Source organism: Podarcis melisellensis (genome assembly GCF_964234715.1).
Source record: "Podarcis melisellensis genome assembly, chromosome: 4".
NCBI lineage: Eukaryota > Metazoa > Chordata > Lepidosauria > Squamata > Lacertidae > Podarcis > Podarcis melisellensis.
In genome coordinates, this window is record NC_138531.1 from 88,826,920 (window position 1) to 88,847,431 (window position 20,512).

The 20,512-nt window shown below is 46.5% G+C and overlaps 1 protein-coding gene across 1 annotated transcript in view; it reads right to left on the reverse strand.

Annotated features, from left to right (window-relative positions):
- FAT3 (FAT atypical cadherin 3) overlaps positions 1–20,512 on the reverse strand; it is a 458,658-nt gene that overhangs the window by 25,195 nt on the left and 412,951 nt on the right. Inside the window, exons 20-22 of the mRNA XM_081909132.1 lie at positions 9,519–9,653; positions 8,671–8,828; positions 463–931 (exon numbers count right to left, since the gene is read on the reverse strand). Of these exons, the coding sequence (XP_081765258.1) occupies positions 463–931; positions 8,671–8,828; positions 9,519–9,653 (762 nt within the window). The remainder of the gene's footprint in view (positions 1–462; positions 932–8,670; positions 8,829–9,518; positions 9,654–20,512) is intronic.

Sequence of the window (20,512 nt, forward strand, 5' to 3'; positions counted from 1 at the left end):
CTGGGTTTGCCGCTTTCACAACCCGGAGATTACATATCCAGAGAGGTACGTAAACGGAGAGTCCACTGTATATGTTTGCAGCAGCTAGATGTGGCACTTCCATTCATTCTTACGCAGGCCTCCTTTGCTGCTACAAACTCAGTTGTGACCCAGCCTACTCGGCTCCAGAAATGCTTCCACACAGCCTGCCATAATGGCCGAACGACCCGACAATGCTATTGATCAGAGCTGCAAGGGACGCAGCAAGATGTTGCTAATTGAAATGAGGCAGATTATTAAGCTGGTAGTTCTGTGCCAAGAAGGAAGCAGAGGCTGTTTCCAAGCCATTCCTTAGTTCAACGAAACCTCTTTCTCTCTCAACACCCCCCCCCGCCCCCAAACTGCTGGCATGGGAAACTTAAAGCTCCACCAATCTCCCCCACCACCACCTCCGGAAATGTAAGCTGAATGCAAGATATTCACCACCAGATGGCACACTCAGACAAGTCCCTCCATTCTGGCAAGGGCTCCTCTCGCAGGCATCCGGATACAGCACACAGCCCAGCTTCAGCTCTGTAAGGCCGACCACTTCTGCAAAGCTGCTGCGCTTGTTCTGCAACGGCAGCTCGTTGTTGTTGAGGACGACGGAGTCCAAGCAGCCCTGGAATCCGCTCGAGACCTGCGTGGCTCTCTTGTCCGTCAGACTCCGGACGTTGTCCACCTGCACCTGGGCGCCGAAGTAAACTGAGCTGTCAGTGCTGAGCGTCTGGAAGTAGAGCGGGGCTTTGCGGCGCTCCACGTAGCTGTCGTCCAGCGACAGGCTGGTGAAATTCCGGTTCAGCTCCAGGAAGACCGAGTGCCAGCTCCCATCATTAACAGCTCTGCCGGAAATCCCCAAGATGCCCGGGCCGGTTCCGCAGTCCAGCTGGAACCACAGTTTGCCATCCACGATCTGCAACGGGAAAGCAGAAATGTCAGGACAATGAAGGACTGCATGTCCTTAGATTTGTTCCATAATGCAATGTGGTCAGCATCAGCAGCGTGCACAAACATTCTGCTGTTATTGGTTGCAGCAGGATGGCGGTTACATTTAAGTGAGCTTATACCTGCAGGGACGCGGGTGGCGCTGTGGGTAAAACCTCAGTGCCTAGGACTTGCCGATCGTATGGTCGGCGGTTCGAATCCCCGCGACGGAGTGAGATCCCATCGTTCGGTCCCAGCTCCTGCCCACCTAGCAATTCGAAAGCACTCTTAAGTGCAAGTAGATAAATAGGGACCGCTTTATAGCGGGACAGTAAACAGTGTTTCCGTGTGCGGTGCTGGTGCTGGCTCGCAAGATGCAGCTTCGTCACGCTGGCCACGTGACCCGGAAGTGTCTTCGGACGACACCGGCTCACGGCCTCTAGAGCGAGATGAGCACGCAACCCTAGAGTCAGACACGACTGGCCCGTACGGGCAGGGGTACCTTTACCTTTATACCTGCAAAGTACAGGCATCTCCCCACTTACATATGTGTTGCTGGGAAATAAATAAACAGGTTCACACCTGGAAATGGTGAGAGAGAACTGCAGGGTCCTCGTGGCTCATGAGGAGACCCTCCCTGGAGCCCGAAGAGGATGTCAGTGAGGGTGGAGGAAGCCCCAAACGGACCGGAGGTGAGGCGGGGCTTTGTTTACGTTGCTGAGTGTAACAGCTGACGTGTGGGGTAGTGCAGCAGCAAGAGTCCCTTTCCCACATGTCATCCAGCCTCCTGCTGGCCCCAGAGCTTCAATTCAAGTTGTGGATATTTTTGGATACAGTACTTTTTGTATTGATTGGAGAGAGAGTGGCAGAGAGGGTGTTTAAAGGCTTCTCCCCACTTTACACAATTTCACTTATGCGTGTGGGGGCCTGGAGCGTAACTCCCACGTTGGGGGGGGGGGACGGGGATGGGACGCGCCTGCATAAGGATTCTGCACCAGCAACTTCTGTGCGTTAGGTTGCTTAGGGATATATTCACATGTACTGATCGGTGCAGGACTAGCTACCGTTGAAGACTCCATTGCCATGACAATTTATTTTTAGCAGTTGACTTTATAACACCATCTCTGCACTTCCTGAGCTGAAGAAGCCTTCACCGCCCCTTTGCCTTTGTTTGCATGTCTCTGCTATCTGACTCATCTTTGCCTCTATACAACAGGGCAAACCCTATTGCTCTTAGAACATAGTCTTTTTTGCTTGCTTCCAGTCACTCCTCCTGCTGCTGCAACTTCCTAGTGTCCCTCTCAGTCACTCCTATTGCTTCTTCTCATTCTGCTAATAACCAGAATAACCAGAGTTGGCCTCTGCCCCTTTATGGTACATCGCATTACATTGTGAATGGACTGCAATATTACAATGACAGCGGGAAGCAGCTGCTGGCAAACGTCCTAAAAATGACCTAACCAAATGGTTTGTGATGGGCAAGCCAGCCACGGACTGCCTGAGAGACAACCTTTACAGAACAACAAACCCCTGTGTTGCAAACTTAACACAACAAACAATACAAGCAACACGAAGACCAGTATACTAGATAGCACTGCCATTCTAATTGCATAATATACATGATTTAGTACAACAAAAACAAAATGTGTACACTTGTAAATTACCGCTAAGCGGTAAAACTTTTTTTTGGCGTTCATGGTGCTGAAGTAGTAAGTGGTTACATATTCTCATGACCACTGCTCCTTGTGCATTTTTCTAATTTATGGGTTGTGCTGAAGAAGATTCCAGCGAAACAGTCAGATTATCCGGGATCACTGTCCTACGTTGTTATCCACTTACTACTTCGGCACCATGAACACCTAAAAAAAGTTTAGCCCACAGGATAGCATCTATTACTTTGTTTCAACCATAGACTTATTATACTTCTACGGACTTTCAAAGATTGACAGACGTGTGTTCATTTGATTTCAAATATATTAGAGAATTCACAAGTGTACACATTTTGTTTTTGTTGTACTAAATCATGTATATTATGCAATAAGAATTGCAGCACTATCTAGTATACTGGTCTTCATGTTGCTTGTATTGTTTGTTGAGAAACAACCTTAGCTGTCCCCGTCCCACATGTCCCGTCCCACAGCACAAGTTGGGAAATGGGTCTAGTTCCTCCCAGATCCCTTGCCCTCAACTGACAGCATTTGCAAGGTCAAGGGTGGTCTGGGCAGTCTTTCTCCTGGCTCTGCAAAAGTTTTGTTTTAGGGGGTTTCAGTTTGGAGAGTGGGGTGGTGATGAGCCAAGGATTCTTTTGCAGCTTGAATTTTAATCTGATCCGAAGAAGAATTCTTGGGGGTTTGCAATGCTTGTCTCTTCCTTGAGGTGAGAATTACTAGCCCAGGCTATATCTGGGGCTAAGTGTGGCATAATTCAGTGACATATCTAGTTGTAACCCATCTGTAGTTGTAACAAGAAAGAAAGAAAGAAAGAAAGAAAGAAAGAAAGAAAGAAAGAAAGAAAGAAAGAAAGAAAGAAAGAAAGAAAGAAAGAGATGTACAAGCCCGGTTCGGACACTTACTGGACCAGTGCTGCTATCTGTGTGGAAGAGGACCAGCTATGCCTCCCTCCTTTCCACCACCTACATAACGTAACATGAGTGACGGGGTCCTCATGGCAGCCCATAAAAGGTAAAGGTAAAGGGACCCCTGGCCATTAGGTCCAGTCATGGCCGACTCTGGGGTTGCGGCGCTCATCTCGCTTTATTGGCCAAGGGAGCCAGCATACAGCTTCTGGGTCATGTGGCCAGCAGGACTAAGCCGCTTCTGGCGAACCAGAGCAGCGCACGGAAACACCGTTTACCTTCCTGCCGGAGCGGTACCTATTTATCTGCTTGCACTTTGACGTGCTTTCGAACTGCTAGGTTAGCAGGAGCAGGGACCGAGCAACAGGAGCTCACCCCGTCGCGGGGATTCGAAATGCCGACCTTCCGATCGGCAAGTCCTAGGCTCTGTGGTTTAACCCACACCATTTCTGTTGTCATTTCTTTCCTTTTTTGACAGTGTGTTTAGGATTTTGTATGGAGCAGATTGCAATGTGTCATGTATTCCAATCCTTTTAAGCTCAGGGGCCCATTTCGATTTGTGAGTGAGTGCTGTCAGTTCACCTCCACCCACGCCTGCTTCAGAACCCCACTGTAAAGACATGAAAAGGAAAGGTGCACCGTGTATGTCACTTTCCCAATGGGTGAGATGGAGTAGAATTAACCTGAGCCTTTGATGGGCAGATAAGAGGTGAAAAAGGAAGTGGGATAGAGTGTCGCTTTTCCAACTTCCTCTTTCAGGTCTATGTACTTCTCAAGGGAGAAAAAGGCAACTGCTCTCATCGCCTTGTGACCAAGGGTACTGTGTGTCTGGAGGAGACTAAAAGGTTTTGTGGGTGCAAAGAGCATATCTCAAGAGCATGGCAGAAGTGAGGCTGGGTATGCCCTTTCTCCTCCATCACAGAATTTGCAGCAGCTGCCCAATAAGCATTTCAAGCAGACTTCAGATTCCGTCTTAGGAGAGGAAAAATGAGGTTGAACCTACATATGTGACGCTCCCACACAGGTGGCAGCCGAGGACAAGCCCAAAAGCAAGCAGGCAAAGAGGGACTTGAGGCTTTGCTGAATGCCGAGGGAACAGATTGCAACCTGTACGCGAAGAAGCACATCAGCTGCCTTTCCACCTGGCCATTATGCAAATCCACCAGAACCCTCTGTGTTTCCGTGTCCTCTTCTTCCCTTACCATCCCTTCCCATTTATGCCACATCTGTTAGATTGTAAACCGTTCTGGCAGCCATTCTGCCTATTTCATCCTTCGCGCAGTACAAAATAGAATTTTTAAGTGCTTCATAAATAAGAAGAATGAGGAAAGCCTGTGGCAGGTTCAAGGGTGGACGGCAGCACTGAGGACACCACCGTTCCTGGCCAGGATAGCTGTCTGCCGATGCAACTCGCAGCCTGGAGACAGTTTATGATCCTTAAGAGCAGCGAAGGCAGTATGAGAAAGACACCATTTCCTGTGATGGTGATGTTGTGCCTCCCTTCAAGCAGGCTGGCAGAGTTTTGAAGCTCCTACCAAACCTTGCATGGGACGTGGGTGGTGCTGTGGGTTAAACCACAGAGCCTAGGGCTTGCCAATCAGAAAGTTGGCAGTTTGAATCCCCGCGACGGGGTGAGCTCCCGTTGCTCGGTCCCTGCTCCTGCCTACCTAGCAGTTCGAAAACACGTCAAAGTGCAAGTAGATAAATAGGTACCGCTCTGGCGGGAAGGTAAACGGCGTTTCCGTGTGCTGCTCTGGTTTGCCAGAAGCGGCTTAGTCCTGCTGGCCACATGACCTGGAAGCTGTATGCCGGCTCCCTCGGCCTATAAAGTGAGATGAGTGCCGCAACCTCAGAGTCAGCCACGACTGGACCTAATGGTCAGGGGTCCCTTTACCTTTTTTACCAAACCTTGCAATGCAGGTTTCATTAGAAACAAGAGTGGGAAGGAACACACATACCACAGGTGCCAACAGCAGTATCATTCCCTTCTCAACACCGCCATTATCTCTAGCCACAGGTGCAAGAAAGCCATTTAAGAATGCAAGCGAGCAAGAAGAGCTTGGCTAGATCAGAACAAAAGCCTATTTAGTCCAGCACCTTGTTCTCACAGTGACCAACCGGATGCCTAGTGGAAGTCTTTAAATAGGACCCAAATACAGCAGTGATTATCAGCAACTGGTATTCAGCTGCTGTGGTTCTCAGCCCCTGTTACTCACACAACTGCCTGCAACAAAACCTGCAACACAACCACCAAAGCTAGTGGCCATTGACAATCTTTTCCTCCATGAATCTGTCAAATCCTCCCTGAGAGCCATTCAAGTCCATCGTTTTCTTTTGGGACCACTGTATGCAAGAAAAAGGATGAATATTGCCTCCCCCATTCCACCCTCCCAATCCTGACCACCCCTACAATTTAGTGGGAAATGGGCGTAGGGGAAAACAACAACAATGGCAGTGCAATTCTTTCAGCAAAGGTAATGGTTAAAATGAATCCTAGGGAGGAGAAGCAACCACAGAAAAGGAAATAGCTAGGATATTCTATGGAAGTCATAGCCAGACAGAACAGCAGTGGGCTGTGCACAACTGGGGAAAATGCAGGGTTTTTTGTTTGTTTTTTTAAAGTCAAATTCTGAAAGCTGAAAAGGGAAGTCACAAGAGGGAGACGCTGATGATGCTTTGCAGCTGCCATGTAAAATGCTAACCCCACAGGCCTAGTGAGCACAGCAACTCTTCATGGCAGAAATTGCCCCAATGAGGCAGTTGTGGGGGCTGAAGGTCCCCGCCTTCCCACAGCTGCCTAAGCCTCCTCCTCCTCCGGGTCCTTCCCAAGCAATCTGAGACTATGCTGGGGAGCCTGTCTCTGCACCTCTCTCTTCATACCTCTTCTGGTTCTTGGAGACCGGGGGGAGAAGAGCTTGTTGAAGCAAGAGAGGGATACACCTTGGCTTTTCACAAGCCTGACTCGTCTCTGTCTCTTGGCCCTCCTCCTCCTCTCCAGCCTCTTCTGCCTCTGAGCCTAGACTGCTCTCTGCCCCAGCCTCTTCCTGCTCACTAAACCCTGTAACCTCTTCAGCTTCTGACACCTCTTCTTCCCAGTTTTCTCCCTCTGACCACTCATCATCGTCCCACCACCACTCCTCTGCATCCAGCCGGTCCATGACGTCACGTCACTCACCTGCTTTGCTCTAGAGATTCAACCTGGATAGAATATGCCCGTGAAATGTAGCAATACGTCTTGGCTGCCTAGACGGAGGGGGTGGTATGTCTGGCTGCAGCTGCTGGGGTGATAGCTACTACAGATATATGGGCACCAGAAAGCTGGGGGAAAGTTCCCCTCCCTTCTCCTGATATACCTAGATGTGCATCCACATAAAACCTCATTATCCTGGCCAAGCAGGAGAGTATGAAGCAACCACTAAGGGGATATACAAATTGGCACGCTTGAACGGCTTCCCCAAATAAGCAAAGCGAGATGAATGGGCATCGTATATCATTTTAGAATATTAGCCTGGATAAGGTGCTTGGATGTCATCCATTTCTGCATATCAACACAGGCAATGAAACCATCAAACGGTCCTTTTGGGACCTCCCTAGACTTGCAAAGTCCATCTGCAGTCACAGCTCATGAATACAAAATGGTGCCTGCCCATCCATCCAGGGGAATATTTAGTTAGCGGGATTGCATTTCAGGTTCATTTGGGCGAAATGTTAGGTTTAATTAAAATATTACTTTCTCCAGCTCCTGCTGCACCTGGGATCACATCCAAGGCTTCTTGTAGCTGAAGCAATGGGAGCTTCAGGCGACCCTTGACGGGGGTAACGTATGGCAGCCTCACACTTTTCAGTATTGAATTTTACTCAATGAGGCCACATATCCATTACCAAGTGCCTCTGATGGCAAGGACAGAGAAACAGAGATTTTTTTTGTCTGCATTGTGGCTCCCACATGAAAACACAGTTTCTGCTAGCCCTGCACTGTTGGGTGCAGATCAAGAGTTCTGTGCAAATGGGCTCTCAGAATTGCTCCACTCTGCTTTTTAGGTAGAAAAACTGGGGCAGAAGGGCACCATTTGCATAACAAAAACTACAGCAGAGATATCAACCTTTTCAAATGTTCATGGCTTGGCTTTTGAAAAGCAGGGGGTCCACAGCTACCATATTTTTCGCTCCATAAGACGCACTTTCCCCCTCCTAAAAAGTAAGGGGAAATGTGTGTGCATCTTATGGAGTGAATGCAGGCGTGAGGCTCTGCTCAGCGTTCCCCTTAAAAAGCCACGCCTAGCGTGTGCGCGGCTCTTGGGGGCTTTTCCGCGAGGTGGGAGAAGGGACTGACAGGCTGCCCTCTGTCTCTTCCCACACCTCCCAGAAAAGCCAGCAAGAGCTACTGCCAGGCTCTGCTCAGCGCTCCTTTGTAAGGGCTCCCTTTCGTCACTCATCCCGCTTTGCTGGGAAGCCAGCAGAAAAGGCACTCCGCAGCTATCGCTTTTGCTCTGCTGGCTTCTCAGCGAAGCGGGAGGAGGGATGGGAGGGTTTAAAGCAAGAAAAGCGAGAGCCGCTTACATGCTCTGCACAGAATATTTCTTTTCTTGCTTTCCCCCTCTAAAAAGTAGGTGCGTCTTATGGTCGGGTGCGTCTTATGGATAGAAAAATGCGTTAATGAAGAACCGCTGCCATAGGTGAGTAAACCTTGGGGAAGGGATGTAGCTCAGTGGTAGGGTATCTGGTTGCCTTGTTTAGGGTCCCAGGTTCAATCCCCAGGTCTTCTGTCAATCCTTGAAAAGCTGCTGCCAATCAGTGTGGACAATACTGAACTAGGTGGACTGATGGTGCTTCCGGTGTAACTAAGGGCAGCTTTGACAGGCATTGCCGGAATAAGTCGCCTGGGCTTGCTACAGCCTATTACACCCCCAGGAGCATTTTTTCTCCAACAGAAACATGACTATCAGAAACAATGAGACAGTTCCCTCGTTGTTGCTGAAGCTGTGGTTTCGTTCCTCATTATCCTACAGAAAGAAAAGCCCCGAGAGCGCCGAAGTTTCTGCATCCACAGCTAAAAATGGGAGCAGCATTCCCAGCAGTGGGAGCCCAAAGAGAGAGGGAAGCGTATAATCAAGAAAAATAACTGCGGGGAAAGATAAACTTATTTTAATTACCTTCAGAATTATACAGGGATTTGCTCTGGTGTACATTATTATCCCGTTGCTTTGCAGAGTCCGCAGACGCAGCGCCAACTTGAATTCCTCCTTCTTGCTATTTTCGGAAACCCGGTATTTGATGTAACTATTCCCAGCAAAGCTAAGGGAAGTGTGTCCTGAAAAAACCATTTGGAGAAGAGGCAAAAATAGAGAGAGACAAGCCATATATATATATATACACACACACACACACACACACACACACACATTTTGAAATAAGACTTGGGAGATTATCCTACCGCTTGCCAAAGCAGAAAAAAAAAGTTAATTAAGGAAGATGCACAGCTAACAAGGCTGATAAGGGAGAATATTTTTTTAAAAAAGAAGAGCCCATCTTCTGATAGATTAAAAACTTGTCCCTCTTGTACAAGCACCTTACGTTAAGGAAGATTAATTCACTAATAAGGGGGAAAATGTTGTTTCTCGATAGGAATTACTACCATGCATAAAATGCAATCGGGTCTATTTGTAGTGAACAAACCAGATAACAATTTTTATTATTATTTTAGTGCTGGTACATGGGGGAAGCCCTGTACAACTTGTGTTCCGCCAAGCTAAATACAGCCTACCAGCCATGTGTTCTGATGGACTTTTGTTAACCTTGGCGCCCTCCAAATAGATTTGGACTAAAACTCCCATCAGCCCCAGCAAAAACACTGCATTTGCAAAGTCTGGCCGACTCAAGAACCAGCTTGGAAAAGCAGTAAAGCTCATTGCTGCCCTAACCTTCTTTTCACTCGCATTGAACTTCTACAACCAAGATGGTTTGGGTGATACCTGATGGTGTGACAGAACAGAGCGTGTACCTGAGCACTCCCCGAGCTTTCCAGGAGGGCATTGGCAGATGAATGGCCTCCGGTTGATTTCGTAGCCCACACATTGCATATCTCCGGGACAGGGCTTCTCTGTGCAGGGATCACTGGAGCCTGGACACAATCCTCCTGTTGCAAATTGAGAGGAAAACAGATACTGCTACGTTATCCATCACATAAAGTAAAAACCTTATTTGGAGGAATTATAGAATTTTAAGAGTTAGATGGTGTGAGGAATGAGGATGCTGCTTTTTCACATAAACCACAAATGCAACAAGCTAGACAGACGTTAGCAGTTCAGATCGATTCACATCCAATAACTAGAAAGGTTTAGAGCGCGTGGCCAGAATGAGGTTATAACAGTTATCGACAAGACACCTGCGGTCTAGGTTGATTCACTTCTCATAACTGGAGATGTTTAGAACTTGTGGTCAAGATGTGGTTATTTTTGCTTGGCTTAGCAAGTAACTGCATAGGAACACAAGCCAAATAAGGGAAATAATAAATAGGGCTAGAGGGGCGCTGAAATCAGAGTAATGGGAGATGTAAACAGGGGCGGGAATGTTAGTAGGGAAATTAGGCGGTCGTGATAGGCTGTAAACCTTGTAGTACCCAGCCAATGGGGAGACAAGGGAGGGAACCTGCGCTTCGAGTATAGGGAATATAAGCTTATGCTTTGCCAAAGCTGGGGTGTGCCTACTTTGGACACCTGATCTTGCAAGAACGTATTGCACTAAATAAACTCTTTACCGCTTCACCAATTTTGTTCAGATTTTATTTTAAGGAGTGGGATTCAGGGTCTTAGGGCCCACTTATTACAGACGGGACCTTGGCTAATCCAACTCTTGCAACAAATCTTGTAAGTGGAGCATCTCTGAGATGCATGACTGTGGGATCACATACTCCACTTCTTCAACCTTGTGAGCAACTTTTCCCTCCTTCCTCCTCTCTTCTGGATGAATTTCTATGTCCTTCCCTCTTTGGAACCATCCATGGTGCAGTGTTGTGCTTTTACCAGTGTTTTTGCTAATCATGGCCATCTGAAAACACAGCTTGCAAATCTCATTCTATCCAAAACTCAGCCCTAATGGAAGGTTTTGTTTTTTTTTTTGCAAATACTTTCGAGTCCCAAGAAATATGGTTCCTTTCAGAGATCTTTCAGGGGGGATTGTGCCAGGGGCAAGTGTCTGCATTGCGGCTCCCCCCCCCCAAAAAACCCACTAATTCTGAGTGACAGCAATTATTTCTTGCCCTCACTCTGAACTGGTGCTGCCATCCAGCGGAGTCTGAAGCTATGGGGCACCGTCACAAAGCCAAATATGACTGATAAGATGGAAGCATTATATCAGCATATTGGCTATGTGATCACTGATACCATGTGGTTGTCAAGAATGTGGAATTTTGAGGAGAAAAGGCTCTGAACCATTAGCTGATCAAGGCTGTAAACTAAGAAAAACAGCACCAAAGTATGCGCGGAGGGCATTGTGGAACCCTGAAAGTTCTGTTTTCAAAATGATCATGTTCTCCTGCAAAATTTTGGCTGCAATTCTCCTTCCAACCATAGCTTGATCCACAGTTAAATGTGTTTGTTTATCTGGCTATAATATCTAAACATGGTATGTGCATGTGTGGTATCTTAAAACAAATTCAGGAAGAACAACTCCTTCCTGTTGCAATTAAAGCAATCTCTGTTAGTCTCAGCCAAATCAGGATTCTCTGACTATCTCATTTATTTGGCTCCCAAGTCTTATTTACAGAGTATAAAGGACACAGTGAACTTGTACGGGGGCAAACACTCCTTGTAGTTATCACAGACCGTGAGTCCCTAATGCACTTCACCACAAGGGAAGCATGGTGTTGCTCGAGGCATAGCTCCAATTACTTTGCATCGTAGGTCTTTTCCTGGAAACAGAAAAATTATTACTGTAGGCTTCTAAGTGGACACGGCCTGCCTACAAATACGGCAGCAACCGTAAATGCCTGTGCTTGATCTACAGTGCATTGCGGTCAATTTAATCTTTCCGGGCGCTCCTCTCACTTTGTCAAATATTTGCTTGCGAGGTCTTGAAGGAATAAAACAGCTCAAAGGGCCCTGCCTTGCCACCGCCGTGCAAAACGATGCGTGGAAATTCTTACAAACAATGTACAGTGCTGGGCGCAGTATGGGAATATATGAGCCACAATGGAAAATCTTATACCAGGCTTGGTTTTAAGTTCACAGTACTGTGTAGGAAACCTTCATATTATGGAGGTTTGCATCATAACAAAAAACCTTGACAAGAAAGCTGTCCAGCCAGAGGATGAATCTGAAATGGAAAATGACCAACATGCTGTCTCCTCCCATTGAGTATATACAGTGGTACCTCTGGTTGCGAACGGGATCCGTTCCAGAGGCCCGTTCGTTCGCAACATGAAAAGAGCGCAACCTGAAGTGCTGTATCTGCACAGGTGCATGACACGATTTGACACATGTGCGATGCACGATTTAGCGCTTGTGCGCATGCGGCGAAACCCAGAAGTAACCCTTTCCGGTACTTCCGGGTCGTCGCGGGACGTAACCTGAAAGAACGTAACATGAAGCAACCGTAACATGAGGTATGACTGTACTCACCTTCCATTGCCCCAAATAATATTAATCTTCACCCCTCTTTTGCGTTTAGAGTTAGCCATCGTGGGGCCAAATCACCAGTTCAGGGGACCATATTTGGCTCAGGTGATGCCAGTGGCAGGTAGGACTGCCAGCCTGCTCTTGTGTCTACAGCACAGAGGGAGGCAACCTGTGGCCATCCAGGTGTTTCTAGACTACAACTCCCATCATCCTTCACCACTGGCCATCCGGCTGGGGCTGATGGGTGTTGGAACCCACAGCATCTGGAAGGCCACAGGTTCTCCACACCTGCTTGAGTTGCAAAACCGGCTTGAGTTGCAAAAAATCATCAGGTGAAGCTTTTCATACCTAGAGCACATAGCACGGCAGTCATGGAATCATTTATCCTGCTATTTCACATTCTCATTTCAAGGTTATTTTCTTCCTATCCTGCTTGCTTCTTTTAAACACCACCAGCAGCACATGGTTAAAAATCAGGGCTTCTCTTTCAGGGCTGGAGAAAATCCTTATTCTATTTGTTGTTTTTATGTGTATTTTAAAATGCGTGGATAACTTGGCTGCAGTGATATAAGGCTCTGCTAAGAATTGGAAATGCAGTTGAAATAGTATCTTCTGGAGTTCCCAATTGTCCATCTGATTCCACTGGCTCTTTCAATGTATCTATGTATCGCCTAGGCACTTGCGCAGAGATCTGTATGCACAGGTTATTTGTCCTCAGAACACAATTAAATTTTATGTCATGTCAGGCGATAATTTTCAACAAGCCTCTCCGCGGCTGACAGATAGACAAGTCACTTGGGCAAAAAAGCTGCAGGACTCATGAATATACATAAGCTTGTTGGAAGACAACCCTGCTGAGAGTTTGGAACAAGGCACCGCATGTTTTCACAACCTTTTAACCTCTGGTGAAAATCTCTGACACCAAGCAATAAAATCAATACACAGCCTTGTAATCAATCTTTGCCATGTTTCGGCTGATTCCCCCTCTAGGCAGAATAAACTCCCCATGAAGCCCAGAGACATGTGGGAAGAAGCTTATAATTTAATGCGACAGGCCTGCATGACCCAGCAAGCCAAACACAGCTCGCCAGTCAGGCACTAGGGCATTCCGGGCCTAGGCAGGCAGCACAAACAGCAGCGTGTGGGTGTGTGATGTCAAACTCTTGCTGGGCTTTCACTCACGGCTCACGGGCTGTGTTCTGTTTGATGAGGCACAAGGTGTGTGGGCCTGAGCTACAAAGTTCATATAAACTGACAGGTGCGCAGGCAAACTGTCTCAGGTAATCTCTGTGATGGCAGAGGCCTTCAGATCCTACGGTAACAAGACCCCAAGTGAACCACAACCCTCCACACTAGCCAAAAAACACCCCAAAGAAACTCACTGATGCTTTGGCTGAACTACAAATGGGTCATAAACCATCAATCAGCCAGAGATGCACATGGGTATTTCACAAAGGCGTGTGACTGAAAAGGTTTCTGTACTTGGATGAGATGCTCAAGGTGGCTATTTTCCGACACTTTCGTGATGAGCCTCCCGATTCTCCAAGGAAGCAAATGACATTTAGGTTGCTGAACTGAGTCGACACGAAACAGATCCATTTATCAGCTGCCCAGTGGCAGACATACCCATTGTCAGGAGCTACCAGGGCTGGAACCATGAACTTTAGGATGAGTGGCGAGCCACTAAGGTAGAACTGTTCCCAGGGCTGTGATGTCTTGTAGGTGGCAGAGCAGGGTTTCCCATACTTTGGTCTCCAGCTATTTCTGGACTGCAACGCCCATCATTCCTTGCTATCAGGACCAGTGGTCAGCAATGATAGGAACTGTACTCCAAAAACAGGTGCAGACCCAAGTTTGGGAGCCCAGTCTGTAGAGCAACCCTGCCTAGCTAGGCAGCTTATTGGCCTCCCCTAAACTGGCAGGGGCTATAACATGTGCTGAACGAATATAATAAATAAAATCTGCATCCAAAATGTGTGCTCTGCTGCCGGGTTGGATATACATTTGGGCTCTTTTTGGCAAGCTAGTCCCAGCTTGCGCACAACGAGCTGGTGCTAGGATGCGATCGCAGAACCATAGCTGTCACAGATTTGAAAATAAGGGACCAGCAGCCTCAAAAATAAGGGATCAGCAGCCAAAATAAGGGATTTTGGTATTGTAAAGAGTTGCATACATTGGTAGGATTGACAGATGCTGTCAATCTGGAATGAGGCAGTTGCGGCGCGGCCGCTGAAGCACCACCCTTCTGCGTCCCTCCCCATCCCCTCCTCTCCCTCCTCCCTCAGGCTGCCTCCTCAGCTGCCGCCTCCGGGCTCGTGGGTGAGAGTCTCTCTCCCTCCCCCTCCCTCTCTCGGGCGGGGAAGGGCCGATGGAACTCCTTGCGCCAGGACGACGGCGCCAGCGCACTCTCTCTCTCTCGCGGCGGCGAACCCCGAGCCGCTGCTTCCCTCCCAAGCCGGGAGAGCATGAAACCTGGGAAATTTAAGGGACATCATCAATAACGGACAACAGCGGGAAACGGCGCTGGGATAAGGGGGTTTCCCGCCAAATAAGGGACGGTTGACAGCTATGCGCAGAACTAGGGCTTCATTAAATCAGCCGTTACCCCGTTCCTCTGCCTCGACTGCAGCACTGTGGCAAAAGCAGAAGGGCACCTAAGTGTAAATGCCAGGAGCCACAACTGCTAGTGCTATCGTGTGCTTCTTTCAATTCTTTTCTTTTTTTATATATATATTTATTGAAATTTTTAAGTTACAATATGCCAAACAAACAAAGTTATAACATAACATAAACATATTTTCTCATCTTCTTGTGACCTCCTCGCATCTCCCGCCCCTACCTTCCATATTAAAAAATTAATCCAGCAAATTATCACCTTACTTCCATCCTTACTGTCTGATTATCAATTGAATTTAGCCAAATAATTATCCAAAAGAAAAATTGTTTTTTCTTACATTTTAACTTATCTTCCTACTTCACTTCATCAATTTTAATGGTGCCAAATTGTTTATGATCAAGCATCCTGCTTAACATTCATACAGTTTGCAATGTTTTTGCAAATAAATCTTATTTTTTTTCCAATCTTCTTCTACCATCTCCTCTCCCAGATCTCGGATTCTGCCGGTCATCTCAGCCAGTTGCATATAGTCCATCAGTTGCACAATTCTTTTCTTATTTTTAACCGTCAAGAGGCGTTTTCCGCCAAGCAACTGGGGCCACATCAGATGGCTCCATCCCGTTCTGCCAATACTGTGACGCCGCTCCCGCTCTGGCACTGCTGCCTAGTCCTTGCACAAAGCCACTATTCAGCGCAAGCCAGCGTTCCCATCAAACTGTAAGAGCGGTCCTGACAGATAAACTACAGGCATTTCAACTTTTTATTCAAGCTTCTGTAGGTGAATTTTATAGCTGTCACAAAACTTTTAAAATATTGAAGCTCTGGAGAGGGTTCTTTATGTCTGCCTTTGTGGATATAAGGGCTCCAAGCTACAAATCTTGTCTTATTGCCTTGCTCCTGGCTAACATGCATTTTCAGGGTGATTTCACAATGGCAGGGACCAAAAGCCACTAAAGCACTCACCAGGACATTATCCACCTTTGGGGATTTATAGCCCAGGGTTGAGTCTCTGCTCTGAAGTCCAGCATATCCTCCCCACCTCCCCCACTGTTCTTTGTTTCGTCCCGCAATTAGAAGTCACAAATATACAATCTCTAGGCAACCCCAAAATAAACAGATGACACTCCCCTGCGGGAACAGGAACAGGACTACAGGATTGTTCAGAAGAACTACAGATATAAAGCAGAGGGTCAGCCAATGTATCAAGTCTCTTTAATATGATGGGATGAATCCATCTGATTTTAGAAATGAATAAATGTGACAATTAGTTGGAGAGCAAGTGTAGTACACTGGGTAGACTTAACCTCATCTTGGATTGGAGAGGTGAGGGGGTCAAATTCCTGTGTGGCCACAGAGCTCATCACACCCCAGTAGGCAAGTCACGATATCTCAGCTTAAGCTACCCCAAGGTCTGCTATGAGGTTAAGCTGGGATAAAAGAAGATGAGTGATATCGAATGAGTAGTCCTACTCAGAGTAGACCCACTGACGTCAGTAGGTCTGCTCTGAGTAGGACTTGGCTGGCTGTCACTCAATGATTTTATTTATTGGGATGGAATCTTTAGTAGGGTTAGGGTCTGGCAAAATAAGGCCCAGATATAACTCATTTATTTTATTGCTTTGCTTTTAAGTTTGTCCACCAATCTACACATATTTATGTTTGATTGCTGTGCATATTTTTATGTGTTTGGGAAATGAAATGAAATTAAAATATCAAATGGGAATATATGCAGGTTACAAATGTGTCCCTAAAATCTTTGAGCTAGTACAATGAGCTGGAATGAGAAGATGGACTTCCTTTCCATCTAAGGCTGCCATGGCAAAATACCAGAATCAGTGTTCAATCCTGACAATACTTGCAGATTTAGGTGTCGTCTTTTTGACATCTTTTCCATGGTGATGATCACTATGGTCACCACCAACTGAACAACCAAGTGGTTCATCTGAATGATCCATCATAATCATCACTTATTACTTATACCCCACCCATTTGACTAGGTTGCCCCAGCCACTCTGAGTGTCTTCCAACATAACAAAAACACAGCAAAATGTCAAACATTAAGAACTTCCCAATACAGGGCTGCCTTCAGATGTCTGCAGAAAGTTGTGTAGATCAGTTTGACATGGATTGGGCACTGGCTACCATTACAAATAAGATCATATGAATGCACAAAGCAAAACACATGGTGAAGATTGCTTTCCACACAGGTACATGATTTGGAACTGTGAAAATGGAGGAAACTGGACACAAGGCAAAATGTGAAGAAGCGGTATAGAGAAGGTCCATATGCACTACACACTAAAACCAGAGAATGATGTTGTTAAAATAGCAAAGCGCCAATAAACTGGATATGCATTAATGCTCAACTGGGCAGTGCAGAATCCACCCACCATCGTGGATACATACTGGTGTGTAGGCAAATGTTATTACAGTGGTGCCTCGCAAGACGAAATTAATTCGTTCCGTGAGGCTCTTCGTATAGCGGTTTTTTCGTCTTGCGAAGCAAGCCCATTGACACCTTAGCGGATTAGCGCTATTAGCGGTTTAGCAGCTTTTAGCGATCAGCTGTTAAGCGGCTTATCAGCGGATCAGCTGATAAGCGGCTTAGCGGCTTAGGAAAAGGGGGGGAAAGGGAAAAAACCCCGAAGGAACTCGCAAGACTTTTTCGTCTTGCGAAGCAAGCCCATCGGGAAATTCGTTTTGCGAACCGCCTCCAAAACGGAAAACCCTTTCGTCTAGCGGGTTTTCCATCTTGCGAGGCGTTCGTCTTGCGGGGCACCACTGTATCATGATGGCAGCATCTACATCGTGCCAAAACTGGTGTGGCTGCTACATCACCCAAAGGTAGATCACTCCTGGCTCAGTACGTCGACTGTTCTTTGCATGCCATGCCGTGTCAGAGCTGGTGCAATACAGTGGGGTGAGCTGTAAACTCCCTGCATGAAATCTCAGCTGAGCCCCGAATATTCACAGTGACGATAAGATGGAGAAAACCAATACTACTGATCTATGCTGCTGGGCTGTTGTGAGGATTACTAAGGCAGTCTATACAAAGTGCACTGAACACCTAGGAAGTGCCTTTTGCTAAATATTATTATTAAGAGATTTGGCTATTATGTCATGTGCAGACACAGCCTACCAACAGGAACAGGAACACCAATCACTTTTCAAAACTGGGTGCTTATTATTAGATTACTGGAGTTGTAGCAGAGTGTAAGGTTCAAGCTACTGATTGCTTCTTTCAGAGTGTCAAGCTAGAAAATAAGACTAGAAAACCCAAAGCACTGCTTTCTCCCCCTGCCCTAGCCCTGGTTGCATCTTATATTTTATTTTCCAGACAGGAAAACTAACTGCTGTCATGCTTTAGAGTGACATTCTGTCAATGCTAATACTGACTTGTGGCAACTGGTATTTAAACTATATTGTATACTGTGTTATGGTGTCAGCAAAGTTCCTGAACGGTTACATCAATGTCACATTACTGACTCCTTAGTTTCCACCACCATGAATTCTCCCTTCTAACTATGGCTCTCAGAATTGTTGGTGGGAGAAAAAAAACTCTTAACCACCAAAACTGTAAGTCTCTAAAATCAGAGGCTGGGGAGCCTGTGACCCAATTTTGTTGGGACTCGAACTTGCAATTGCTTCAGTCAGCATGATCAGGAATGATGGGACCTGAAAGTCTAATGACATCTGGAGAGCAACATTAAACAATACCATAACTAGACAAGACTACATTGGCTGCCTCAGTATGAGGCATCCCAAAAGTGGGGTGGGTGGGAACTACCGGTAGGTATCGGACATGGAGGAAAAATTTATTAAGAAAAGGTATTGCATTTCACCATTAATCACTGGTTGAAAGGGAATATAACCAACAGCATTGATGTGCAAGATCTGCAGGATTTAATTGCTTCTGGTTAGATGAACACATTTTAAGTCACATTTTGTTTACTTCTGTGGACGTAGGCGAAAACCCTACCTTATGGACATTAACATTACCAAAGAGGGGAAACAAACGCACTGGACCCAGTCTTACTGAGGCATCTGGCTGGGTAAACATGCTTCTGAAAAAAATTCATTACAGTCGGTGGGATTAGTTCAGAAGACTTAAAAATTAAACTTTATGGATCGTAGCCTAAAGATTTGGACAGAACCATCTACATATCTGGATGCTGTCCAACCTGAATCAAAGTTCCAAACCCCTGGAGATGCCCAAACCCTTGCTTTCCTGTCTTTCGGACTACGTGGTGTTTTGATAACTCAGTTTGCTAATCAAGGTAAACTAGGTAAAACTGCTGCACAGCTGGCCTGAATAAATAGTGAATAACCATGGCATCTGCCAGTGGGAATAGCATTCCTAGTAAAATACAAATTTCAAGAATGTTGCTTGCTTCTGCTCCAGCTTTCTTGAGCTGCAAGCTGACCATTTATTTATCAGACCTGTAGCCTTGGATTTATACACTCACCTGAAAGCCATAGTGGGATAAGAAATTGCATGTACAGTGGTACCTCGGGTTAAGTACTTAATTCGTCCCAGAGGTCCGTACTTAACCTGAAACTGTTCTTAACCTGAAGCACCACTTTAGCTAATGGGGCCTCCCGCCGCCGCCACAGCACAATTTCTGTTCTCATTCAGTTCTTAACCTGAAGCAATATTTCTGGGTTAGCGGAGTCTGTAACCTGAAGCGTATGTAACCTGAGCGTATGTAACCTGAGGTACCACTGTAGGTGAGTGCATGGAATTCTATTTAGGTGAGTGAGCAAGGTAATAATGCACAGACCCAAAGCCCACCTAGTCCAGCATCCTGCCAACCACATGCCTATGGGAAGCCCACAAACAGGATCTGAGTGCAACGGCACTCTCTCCAGTTGTGATTCGCAGCCACTAGTATTCAGAAGTGTGGTTGGGAAGGAGCACTCCATCCTTCCGCTGTGTCCAGCATGGAAATCGAGTGGGCTGTCAGAGGAGAGAAGCTCTCTTCTCCATGCCCAGCACAGAAATACAGTGGTACCTCGGGTTAAGAACTTAATTCGTTCTGGAGGTCCGTTCTTAACCTGAAACTGTTCTTAGCCTAAAGCACCACTTTAGCTAATGGGGCCTCCTGCTGCCACCGCAGCACAATTTCTGTTCTCATCCTGAAGCAAAATTCTTAACCTGAGGTACTATTTCTGGGTTAGTGGAGTCTGTAACCTGAAGCGTATGTAACCCAAGGTACAGCAAATTACTGGAGGAAAGACAGAGCTCTTGGTACCTTCTCTGCCAGACCCCGCCAAGCTAGCAACATTTTCCTGCAGATGAATGAGTCATTTTTTGTGCGTATGTTTCCAAGCCTCTCCTCCCTGTGATGCTCACCCCCCAGAGTGTCAATTCTAAAAAAAAGCAGCACCCCAAAACTGTGGCACGTACGTAAATGGTGCCTAATTTTAACAGAAAGCAAATGTGCAGTATTCCATGGCAATGATAACCGCACCCCCTTCAAGAATGGTACAAGAGTTTCAGATCACATACTCGCTAGGTGGTTTGTTAAAGGGGGGGGGGGAGAGCTACAGCCTTAGCATAGCATTGAGCACAGGCTGAAAAAGGTCAAGAACCCTCCTTTGCTACCAATTACTTAATGAAATGCTTTTTTGGTTTTCATTACTCCAGCAAAAAAAAAAAAAAGGGGAATGAGACAAGCCCTTTTTAACTTTATCACTTGGGTCAAATGTCACCTTCTATTTGAAAATACTGAATACAGTCCGGGGCTGTTCTTACACAGCCAC